Raw genomic sequence first — 11,683 nt, 5'->3', positions numbered from 1 at the left:
TACATACATATATATATATATAGAGAGAGAGAGAGAGAGACGTCCTGTACATACTCGTATATTCCTTACGAGTATGGAGCATACTAAATACATAAACACACACACATATACATACATACATACATATATATATATAGAGAGAGAGAGAGAGACGTCCTGTACATACTCGTATATTCCTTACGAGTACGGAGCATACTAAATACATACACACACACACATATACATACATACATACATACATACATATATATATATATATAGAGAGAGAGACGTCCTGTACATACTCGTATATTCCTTACGAGTATGGAGCATACTAAATACATAAACACACACACATATACATACATACATACATATATATATATAGAGAGAGAGAGAGAGACGTCCTGTACATACTCGTATATTCCTTACGAGTATGGAGCATACTAAATACGCACACATATACATATATATATATATATAGAGAGAGAGAGAGAGAGAGAGAGAGATGTCCTGTACATACTCACTTATTCCTTACGAGTATGGAGCATACTAAATACACACACATATACATATATATATATAGAGAGAGAGAGAGAGAGAGAGACGCCCTGTCTCCAGGTGCACGTCTTCAGTACAGATACAGGCATGTAGGTACTTACACAGACAGATGATCATTTTCAGTCTTTCGTAGGCAAGGAGGCGTGTAGACATTTATGGAAATGGAGGCTGAATAGTAAACTATCCCGGTAGTTTAGTGGGGTTTGTGGCCTGTTCTAATCTTAGGATTTAGCTGTTTTCCTTTTTCTTTCCTTAGATTGGTACTTACAAGAGATTGGCTAGAATATTTTTAGTTAGTGGGTTTTGTTTTTTTTTTAAGATTTTTTTTCTTTTTTGCTATAGGGTGCATGCACTTACTGGAGAAAGGGAGACAGATACGAGAGAGGAAAAGTGATAAAACACCCCTCAGGGGGATGGCCTTGCTGCAATCCGTTCTCTCCCACTCTTCTCTTGGATTTTGGGCATGCATGCACGCGCCTGGAGTGATTTTCAGGCTGTCAGGCCCAGGACTCTGACCACGGTTGGTCATGTGGAAGTCCAGCACCTTAACTACCACTCTACTTGTTGGCCCCAGTTAATGTTTTCTTAAGTCTCCTTTTTTTTCTAAATCAATATTAGAGTATTGGGACCTATTGATACACTGTTCTCCTCATTACTGGGGAGGGTAAGGTTAAAGGAAAAGCAGAGTCAGAAATAGCAAAAGTTTCTCTAGGTAACTAGGGCTCGTTGGGAGGAGTGAACAGCGTATGAGCTTCCTTATGGGAGACGGGTCACGTTCGGTGACAGAGGCTCGTGTATCGCTCCACTTAGGGTATGCAATCACATGGGAAACAGTCCGAATGTGGATCTGTCTCTTGATTTACTTATGTTCCTGCGAAGATTATTTTTAATTTCTGTGGGTCTTGGCTTCTTGTAAAACAAGGAGAAAAGACTAAATTGAATGATTTTTAAGTTATTTTCTTAGGACTCAAATTGTTTTTTCTTCTCAGTTTTTTTTGGCTTGTTCTTTCCACAGATAACTACTTCAGTATTCTTTCTATACCAGATACTATGCTAGGCACTGGAAATATTTAGATGAGTAGCTTATGGCTGGTGAGGCAGGGATATAGACACAGATACAGATAGGTAGACTCGGACATGGCTGTGGGTCTAAAACGTGCACTTGGGCAGTTGCAGTGCGAAGTACTGCAGTGAATCCACTTTCAAGAGGCGGTGGGGAATAGGGGGAGGAGGCCCTTCCTGGGGGTTCCAGGGAAGGCTTTAAGGAGAGAACTTCTGAGCCAGTGCTTGCAGGAAGAGAAATGGGAGACGAGGGAAGGCCTCCAGGTGGGGATTACCCACTGCCATCAGTACGTGTTTATTGAGTGAACAAAGTTGGAATTTTATCTTTTATTCTTTTTTTGACCCCATTATAAGTAACACATAATAGCTAAATTGTGTAGATCATAGGAGAAGCAATTACCAGAACCAAGGAGGGAGAGCGAAGAGGTGGCAGGGCCCTGATTTCGGGAACATTTCAGGTGGGGGTCGAGGCTCTTACTTCTTTCCCTTCGGTGTGCTGTAAATACATCTCTATACAGCTATTAGAAGTTACCGGAAAGCAATCAAACAGGAGTAGACACTCAGAGTCTGTCTTGGGTTTTGCTTGGCACAGTAGCCGAGGTTCCCCGATACTTATCTTAGTTTTTAATGCTAGAGAAAGGATGATTGTGGCCTATGCCTGATTTGAAGTAACTTATGTATTGTGCTTCTTTGGGTTTGTTTTTTCTTTATACCAGTTTGTTTTTATCCTTTAAAGATATTTTTTTAATTACAAACTTCTACTTTGTAACAGAATTTATGTAATATAATATGAAAAGTATCTTAGGAGTTTACCGTGAATGTTAATATTTTCCAGGTTTATGGAGCCTGCCGTTATTGTCTGCCTGGGAGGAATTTTACCTTTTGGCTCAATCTTTATTGAAATGTAAGTTTCGGTGATGAACCTATGATTTGAAGGATTTGGTTCTAAATGAGAGAATTTAGGAGTTGGGAGGGGTAGAGAATCGTTACATGAAAAGGCATCAAACGGAATTAACCTGCTAATCCCATGGTGTCCTCGGTGGCTCTGTCAGGCTCTCTAAAGGTAGCTGTCTGATGCTCCCAGGTGCTCAGGTGAAGTGTGTGCACCTTATGTATCTGTTCTGGACCTCCCACCTAACAGGAGATCGTAGCCATTGAAGCTTGCCCGAGACGGCAGGTCAGCTTTTGATCACATGCACGATGTAAGGAATTACTGGGTTTTACTGTATTTCTGACTGTTTTTAAGAGCCCAAGGATGTTGTGATGCAGTCACTCCGAGGCCCCTTCCACGGAGCGTGCAGGGTCCCGGGGAGTGTGGGAGAGCCTGGGAGGGGAGCTGTGGGGCGCCATGCCCGTGCCTGCTCGCTGTGCTTCCTTCCTCACCATTGCAAACATAAGCCTTTCTTCTCAGCCTGTGTCCCAGTGCGCCTTGATGAAAGTCTTCTGGTCATTTAAGCCAAGGCAGTTGTTTGTAAGGGACTTTGCAAATACCACCGTCTTCTGTCCCTGGTCCCTGCCCACTGAATGCCCACCATTGTGACAGATCCCCCCTGCTGATTCTCTCCAGTATAGTGGAAGTCTCCTTCATGGGCCTGAGTGGGTTTGGGGATGGAAGGAGTTGGTTTTTTGTTTGTTTGTTTGTTTGTTTGTTTGTTTTTTTGAGAGGTTTCTGCTATAGGGCGCGTGCGCTCGCCAGACAGACAGAGACAGAGAGACAGAAAGCGAGAAATCACCCCCCAGGGGGCATGGCCATGCCGCAATCCCTTCTCCATTCTCTCGGGATCTTGGGCACGCACACACACGCGCCCGGCGTGAGTTTTAAGCCACCAGGTCCGGGACATGAACTGCGGTCGACTACATGGGAATGCAGCGACATAGCCATTACGCTAACTGCTGGTCCTGAGGAGTTGGTTTTTTTGAAGGGGATTATCGAAATATCCATACACAACATTGTGTTTTAAAACAACAGAATGTATGTCTTTTTAGTTTTTTTTTGGAGAGGTTTTTGCTATAGGATGCATGAACTTGCCAGAAAGACACAGACAGAGAGACAGGAAGTGAGAAATCACCCCCCAGGGGGGATGGCCACGCCACAATCCCTTCTTCTCCATTCCCCTCAGGATCTTGGGCACGCACGCACACACACGCACCCTGCATGAGTTTAAGCCAACTGCTGGTCACCATCAAAAATCTTGATGCATTTTCCTTCACTACCCTCTGAGAACAGTGTGAATCTTCTTTAGACTTTCTTTTCCTAATTACTTTTCTTTCCTAATTTCATACTATCAGATGATGTATCAAGCTTGTTTTTAGTATTTAATGGGGTAATACATTGCTTGGATAGTGTCATAGCTACAGTAATTGTTAAGAATGAGGGGGAACCAGCAGTTCGCGTAATGGCTATGTTGCTGGACTCCCACGTAGTCGACCGCGGTTTGTGTCCCGGACCCGGTGGCTTAAAACTCACGCTGGGCGCGTGTGCGTGTGTGCCCAAGATCCCGAGAGGAGAATGGAGGAGAAGGGATTGCGGCGTGACCATCCCCCCTGGGGGGTGATTTCTCCCTTTCTGTCTCTATGTCTGTCTGGTGAGCGCACACGCCCTATAGCAAAAATCTCTCCAAAAAAAAAAAAAAGAATGAGGGAACTGACTATATTTTGCAAGCCTGGATTTTTAACTATGGAGATGAATGCCCTTACTGAACAATCTTCTTGAAAGATTATCCAAGGAACTATTTTTGAGAGATTTTATAGATGAGAAAGGGTAAGGGAGAAACTATTGGAAATGACTTGAAAGAAAAATACCAAGTGTAGGGTAGACAGAAGTGAGACTGAGCGGGAGCAGAGTGGGCTTCAGGGTGGAGGCTGGAAGCCACGTCTTGTGTTTTCCCTAGGTATTTCATATTCACGTCTTTCTGGGCGTATAAGATCTACTATGTCTACGGCTTCATGATGCTGGTGCTGGTCATCCTGTGTATTGTGACGGTCTGCGTGACCATCGTGTGCACGTACTTCCTCCTAAACGCAGAGGATTACAGGTGGTAAGTACTTACTGTGAGAGAGCCTGTGGGGGCCGTCACAGTGTAGCCACAACAGCCAGGGCTTCCCGATGGCCCAGTATTCTAAAATGCCGTTTCCTTTGAAGGCTATCAGGCAGCTCTCTACAGAAATGTTGTTACTTACGATAGTCTAGGGAGTTCTCAATGATAAATATGAAGATTTTAGGGGAATACTAATATCATTCTTTTCACGTTTATGTTAGAAATAATTTTATGAAGTCGCAAGGAAACTGAGGTCTGGGAAAGGAAATGGTTAATTTAAGGTTACTTAGAATAAAGAATCTGAAAAAGTTGAGGATCATTTCTTCCAGGTCTTGGGCGGTCTCCTTACTGATGTATTGAGCTAGCACTTACACGCATGTGTTTTCAGATATTAAGAATGTAAAGGGTGTTTTTAGGAGACTGTTTGCACTGAAACCTTTGGTCTGTGCCCCGCCCCAGGCAGTGGACGAGCTTCCTCTCGGCCGCGTCGACCGCCATCTATGTTTACATGTACTCCTTTTACTACTATTTTTTCAAAACCAAGTAAGTACAGATGCGTTCTCACCGTTTCAATTTATGAAACCTCATTTGTCCGTTACTAAAAGTTAAGGTCTTACATTGAAAGTAAAATAGGTGAACCGTATATAGTTATATTTTCTTTTATTTCAGGATGTACGGCTTGTTTCAGACATCATTTTACTTTGGATATATGGCGGTCTTTAGCACAGCCTTGGGGATAATGTGTGGTAAGTCTGAAATTCTTGAAATACCCTGGGTGTATCTTTTGAGTGGCCTCAGAATCAGACAAACACAGTAACTGGAAATTATGAAATTCTGTTTTTCTATCAGAAACACCAAAATAAACCGCCAAGTCCAATCTGAGTCTTTTTGACGCTTCCTCAAAACCTTACATACTACCTTGTTAATTTCTCCCCCCCCCAGAAATTCTGACAATTCTCTCTAGCACAAAATGTATTCCATACCACAGTCAGTCTCCCATGTATGTTAGGAACTGGCATTTTCCAGCTTAGGTTCCATGGAAAAGATCATGATGCCAGCAGGTTAAGGTGCCGCCTGCATGATTCCTGGAAGTCTCAGGCTGCTCGTGGAGGTGCCGGTGTCCGGAAGACAGCAGGGCTCCCTGGTTCCGAGTCGTTCTTGGGCACCTGCAGCCTGGGCTTTGGTTCTGGTTTTGTCCCCTGTATGCGCTGTAGCTTGATCCAGTTCCCCAGGCCTCTGTTAAATGAGCTAATACCACAGTCCTACATAAAAAGGAAGAGGTCGTAGTGCCACCATACAATATGGTCTTTAGAATGTGTGAAACATTGAAATTTCAGAAGCAGCATGATAGATGGAAGTACATGGACTTGAGAAGCTGGAAGTGTCTCTGGAAGACACACTCACCTCTGTAAGGCTCCTTCTCATCTGTAAAATGGGCACATCTTTCGGGGCTGAGAGGACTAGAGTCCTTGTGTTGAAGCACCAGCAGCGCTAGTGCTGGTAGCAGGGACGGCAGAGCTGGGACTTCAGGTCAGTCAGTCCCCGGTGGGGGTGGGGATCCTCTTTAGCTATGCTTCCTCAGTTTTCCTCATTTGCAAAACAGAAGGAACAGCCCTTCCTAGGGTTGGGGCGAGAATTCTGTGATTGAATGGGTAAGCACTAGGTGGCAGGTGCTCCCTGCTGCTGCCCTCCCAGGGCTTCCTCTGCTCCGGATCGGGTCTCTGTCTCTGCAGTCTCCATGATACCACTTCAGGGCAACTCATGGCACTAAGGCCAGGCAGAAGTGCCATAAGGGAAACTTGTACAAGTAATTCAGCCTTTTTCCTGCTTCATTGTTTATTTATTTATTTATTTATTTAAATAATTATTTTATTTCATTTACTCATTCATTTATTTTTTTAAAAATTTAACCAGAGAGAGACAGAGGTTGAGAGTGAGAAAGAGAGGAAGTGAGAAAGCGAGCCACCAGATTCAGGACTTGCACCCTGGTCAGCCATGTGTGAGTGTCCAGCGCCTTAACTACAACGCCACCTGCTGGTCCCACTTCATTGTTTTATTTGATAAATAAGAGTGGTTTCTTAGTTACCTCATAGGAATGATGTAAGGCTTAAGGACTGATCAGCCTAGAAACATATTCAGGGAGTAGATGATTCAGACTCTCCTCCTTTTTCTGTTATTGGCATTGGCTTTATTTTATTTATTTATTTATTTTTGCTAGTCCCACCTTTAGCTAGAGGATCGGTAGTAGAGGAGGGAGCCTGTGGTCTTGTTCAGAGCCAGGTCCTAGTAGTGGCTTTTGCAGATACAGTTGGGGTACCAAGATCGCTTTCTACTTCCGTCAAGAGTCTGTTCTTCCACACCACGTAGGTGGTCATGGGTGTGTGCACACACCAGCGAAGGTGACTGTAAGGGAGTGTGAAACTCATTCCACAGGTATGGGGAAGAAAGTTCTCTGTTACCGTCGTTGAAGCTGCTGTGGTAACCACTCCCCTCGTACAAGTTCACCAGCTCTGGAGAAAAGACGAATAGGAACTGACGGGTAAAATTAGATGTGCCATGTGGGAACATCATTATTGTTCTCGGGCAACCCAAAAGTTCCTTAGTATTTGGCCATTCTGTCTTTAAAATATTGCTCACTGGATCCTTCTCTATTTTATCTGAGCTATTTCTTAATGATCACCAGCAGTCAATGAAGTATAGAATTACGTGATCATTCAGAGGGTTAACATTTTTTTTTTACTTATTTTTTCTATATATGACGTAAGAAAGACCTTTGACTTTTACAAAGAGAATAGAATAAATCTAACTAAATTTTCCAAGTGTCTCCTCCTGCCGAAATTCCATCTTGCTACCTGAAAATCTCAGCACGTTTACAGTTCCCTGCTGTTTCGGAAGTATCCCAGCATTTATTCTTGAATGTGTTTACAGCCCTCAGTGCTAGTCAGTTTTGCTGGAGGGAGAGAGGGAGATAGAAATTGTTCAGCCTGAAACTGATTAAAATGTCATCATGATACAAAATTCATACATACTCATCAATCTATGTTGCTAAAATGCTTATTAATTCACTAAGAGAAAAGTATTTTATTTATTTATTTTATTTTATTTTATTTTTTTGAGAGGTTTTTGCTATAGGGCGTGTGCGCTTGCCAGACAGACAGAGACAGACAGAGAGACAGAAAGCGAGAAATCACCCCCCAGGGGGGATGGTCACGCCGCAATCCCTTCTCCTCCATTCTCCTCTCGGGATCTTGGGCACTCACGCACATGCGCCCGGCGTGAGTTTTAAGCCACCGGATCCAGGACACGAACTGCGGTTGACTATGTGGGAGTCCAGTGACATAGCCATTACGCTAACTGCTGGTCCCTTGTTTATTTTTTTAAAACGTAGAATAAAGAAACGTCTATATTAAGGCAGGGAATAGACTGTGTAGCCTTTACATTGTAAGCATTGCACTTTTTTTTTTTTTAAAGGACATTAGGTTTAAAAATGCATTCGGTTATTTTTAAGTATTTACCTTTGTAGAGAGCATATTCAGCATCCTCTATATAAAGTCATGTTTTTAAAGCTTTATTCTTGAGGTATTCATAAGATTAGGAAAAATGATTCTCTAGGTTGATGCTGTTTCTATTTTGATTTTAAGTACATCTCTATTCAAAGGGGAACAATGTCTTTAAATCTGGAAAATTGGATTTGGTTATTGGATCAGTGTTAAACCAATTAAGTTTTGATACCAATTAAAATTTTATAGATATTTTTATGTTCTAAGATCCAGGTTTATTTCTTAAAATTTAAAGATACTTTTTTTAAACCTTGTAAAGAATTATATTGTAATATAACTACTTTAAAATGTATTAACTGGTATTTTAAAGTATAATACCATTTTATGTTATAAAAATATCTAGTCATTGCAAAAATAATTGGAAATAGATTTGCTTTGTTACTTTAGTGGGAGGATTTTTAATTGTTAATATTTAATAATGGGAAATTTCAAATATATATACAAAAAGCAACAATTACATATATAGTGAATTCCCAGGTACCCAGCACTCAACATCAGAAATTACCAACTCGTGGCCAGTTTTGTTTTATTCATGTTGTTTATTTAATAGTCCATGAGTGCGAGATCGAGATGCAGCCCCCGACAGGTTCCTGAGGCTGCAGTTTACCCCAGCTTCAGCCAGCCTGGGTATGGGACTTGTGTGTTTGGAAGGTGGCTAGACTTGAACTAGCAACCTTCTCATGTAGGTCTGCCCCTCATAGTATCATGTCTTACTGCACACCACCATCTGGCCCAAATCTTGTTTCATTTATGTGCCCATTTTACCTCTCTGACATTCATCTTAGGTGTTAGGTCATTTCCACTATATTTCAGTATCTCTCCCCCTAAAGAGTAAGTATAGTTCCATAATAGGATGAAATACTCAGTGTCTGAATGTACACCACCTGTCCCCTCTTTTCTTCTAATATATTTTGTTTGTATCAAGATCCAGTTAAGGGGCTGGTCCCATAGTTCAGCTCATGGTAAAGGGTCCAGACCCCACGTGGCCGCTCACAGTGTGGGTCCCAGCCCTGCAGCTTGGGGAGCACACTGATTGCACGTGTGTGCATGGCCAGGACCCTGATGGGATGGGAGATGGAGGGAGGATGATTGTGCTGTGACCCTGTCCCACGGGGGTGCTTTCTCTCTCTCCCTCTCTCTTTGGTGAGCACATATACTCTTGGGCAGTTAAAAAAAAAAGATTCAATTGAGGCCCAAGCATGGCATAGTTAAAAATGTCTTGTAAGAATCTCTCTTAATCTATAGGGATTCTCTCTCTTTTCCCTAAGAAGAGTTAATTTAATTTTATTTATTATTATTTTTAAATTTGCTATAGCGCACATGGGCTTACCAGAAAAAGAGAGAAAGTAAGCCACCCGATCTGGGACTTGAACTGCAATTGGCCATGTGGGAATCCAGTGCCTTGACCACAACCCACGGGCCCCTGACATTTATAATTATTGCCAGCTCAAGTAATTCACTACTGTTTATAATATCCAAATTCTATTTTTTTTTAATATTTATTAGTTAGGCTACTTTTTTTATTTATTTATTTTTTGGAGAGGTTTTCGCTATAGGTTGCGTGTGCTCGCCAGACAGAGAGAGAGAGACATAGAGACAGAAGGCGAGAAATCACCCCCCAGGGGGATGGTCACGCCGCAATCCCTTCTCCTCCATTCTCCTCTCGGGATCTGGGGCACTCACGCCCACGTGCCCGGCGTGTTTTAAGCCACCGTGTTTGGGACGCGAACCACGGTCGACTACATGGGAGTCCAGCGACATAGCCATTACGCTAACTGCTGGTCCCCCAGTTAGGCTACTTCTTTAAGATGAATCTTTCATCACCCATCCTGCTGCTTTGGGGTGCAGTTCATGTTGAGGAAAGGCACGGGAGATGCTCGTTCCTTTTCTTTGGTTCACCGGGTGGGTGAATCACAGTTGTTTCATAGGTGACCAGTTAGGCATTTGTGTGTATGTATACCATTATTAGCTTGTGGAAGATTTACTTTTAAGTTTTTAGTAGTATTGGGCAAGGTGGTAGATCCTAAGTCCAAGGAGAATTTTCCCTGACAGCTGAATAACTGAATCACCAAACGTCTTGTACCGAAAAGCCCTTAGTGCTTGCAGTAAAGAGCTGTCTGGCTCATTCATTCAACAGGTTACTTACTGAATGTCTTATGAGATGCCAGGCACTCTTTTAGACACAAGAGGTAGATACTTCATTTAACAAAACAGACAGATATTCTTGCCTTCTGGCACTTTGAGCCCCAATGGAAGCTAATTATTCAAAAATGGCATTTCAAAACCCCTGACCTGCTTCATCTCTCTCATTCATGCCTTCAGACATAGTGTCCTTCCACCAGCCAGTCTGAGTAAGTTCAGCAAGTATACTGACATGAAGACATTATCTTGAAAAAAGAACTTTCTAGAGCAGAGAGCATTTAGAATTGCAAGTGACAGGTACAGCTCTGTATTTGTTTCATAACCTCATGTTTTGTCTTTGCAGGAGCGATTGGTTATATGGGAACAAGTGCCTTTGTCCGAAAAATCTATACTAATGTGAAAATTGACTAGAGACCCAAGAAAACCTGGAACTTTGGATCAATTTCTCTTTCATGGGGTGGAACTTGCACAGAAAAGAAGAAAAAAACAAAGCGCAAGAAGAGATTTGGGCTTTACCACTGGGTACTTAGTGGGTCTCTCTTTTGTGGATGACTTAAAATAACATCTATTTCCATTGATCCTAGGTTCTTACTGACTGCTTTCTCCAACTGTTCACAGCAAATGCTTGGATTTTATGCAGTAGACATTACTACAGTACATAGCTGATCTTCCCCAAACTAGCTCATTAAAGATGAAATAGACCAGCTCTCTTCAGTGAAGAGGACAAATAGTTTATTTAAAGCATTTGTTCCAATAAAATACATAGAGGGAAACTTGGATGCTAAAATTACACGAATAGGAATCTTCCTGGCACTTAGTGTTTCTATGTTATTGAAAAATGATGTTCCAGAAAGATTACTTTCTTTTATTTTTACTGCCATCGTCGACCTATTGTGGGACATTTTTATATATTGAATCTGAATTCTTTTTTTGACCTGTGGTTTGTTTTTTTTTTTTTCCAATTCAACTGCATCCTTTTTTTAAAAGAGAGAATTAAAAAAAAGAAATTAAACCCTGCATGTAATATATCTGCTGTCGTCGTAGCTGGACCAGCTTCCCATTATCTATCTTAAAACTGTCCAGCTCTATCTTAATTCCATCCAAAGAAGATGCGGTCTGAAGATAGAGGTGTACTTTCTGCAGTGCAATTTACTGTACAGTTAGAAAGCGAAGTGTTAAATGGAGAAGATTCTTGTTTTTATTAAACATCTTGAGATTTAGATAAACTACATTTTAACTGAATGTCTAAAGTGACTATCTTTTTTTCCCCCCAAGTTAGTCTTACATCTTTTGGGTATGAATGAAGGCTTTACATAAGAAATTATTAAAACCAAGGGGGGT

General features: G+C 41.8%; 1 protein-coding gene across 1 annotated transcript in view; it reads left to right on the top strand.

Annotated features, from left to right (window-relative positions):
- TM9SF3 (transmembrane 9 superfamily member 3) overlaps positions 1 to 11,592 on the top strand; it is a gene marked incomplete at its 5' end in the record, with an annotated part of 52,957 nt that extends 41,365 nt beyond the window's left edge. The window contains 5 exon segments of the mRNA XM_014591169.2: positions 2,438 to 2,506; positions 4,494 to 4,640; positions 5,100 to 5,183; positions 5,310 to 5,386; positions 10,686 to 11,592. Coding sequence (XP_014446655.1) covers positions 2,438 to 2,506; positions 4,494 to 4,640; positions 5,100 to 5,183; positions 5,310 to 5,386; positions 10,686 to 10,753 — 445 coding nt within the window.
- Between the last annotated feature and the right edge of the window lie 91 nt (positions 11,593 to 11,683).

This window comes from Tupaia chinensis, unplaced genomic scaffold (genome assembly GCF_000334495.1).
Source record: "Tupaia chinensis unplaced genomic scaffold, TupChi_1.0 Scaffold000539_1, whole genome shotgun sequence".
NCBI lineage: Eukaryota > Metazoa > Chordata > Mammalia > Scandentia > Tupaiidae > Tupaia > Tupaia belangeri.
Note: the sequence above shows the minus strand (reverse complement) of the source record. Positions and strands in the feature narration are given on the sequence as shown.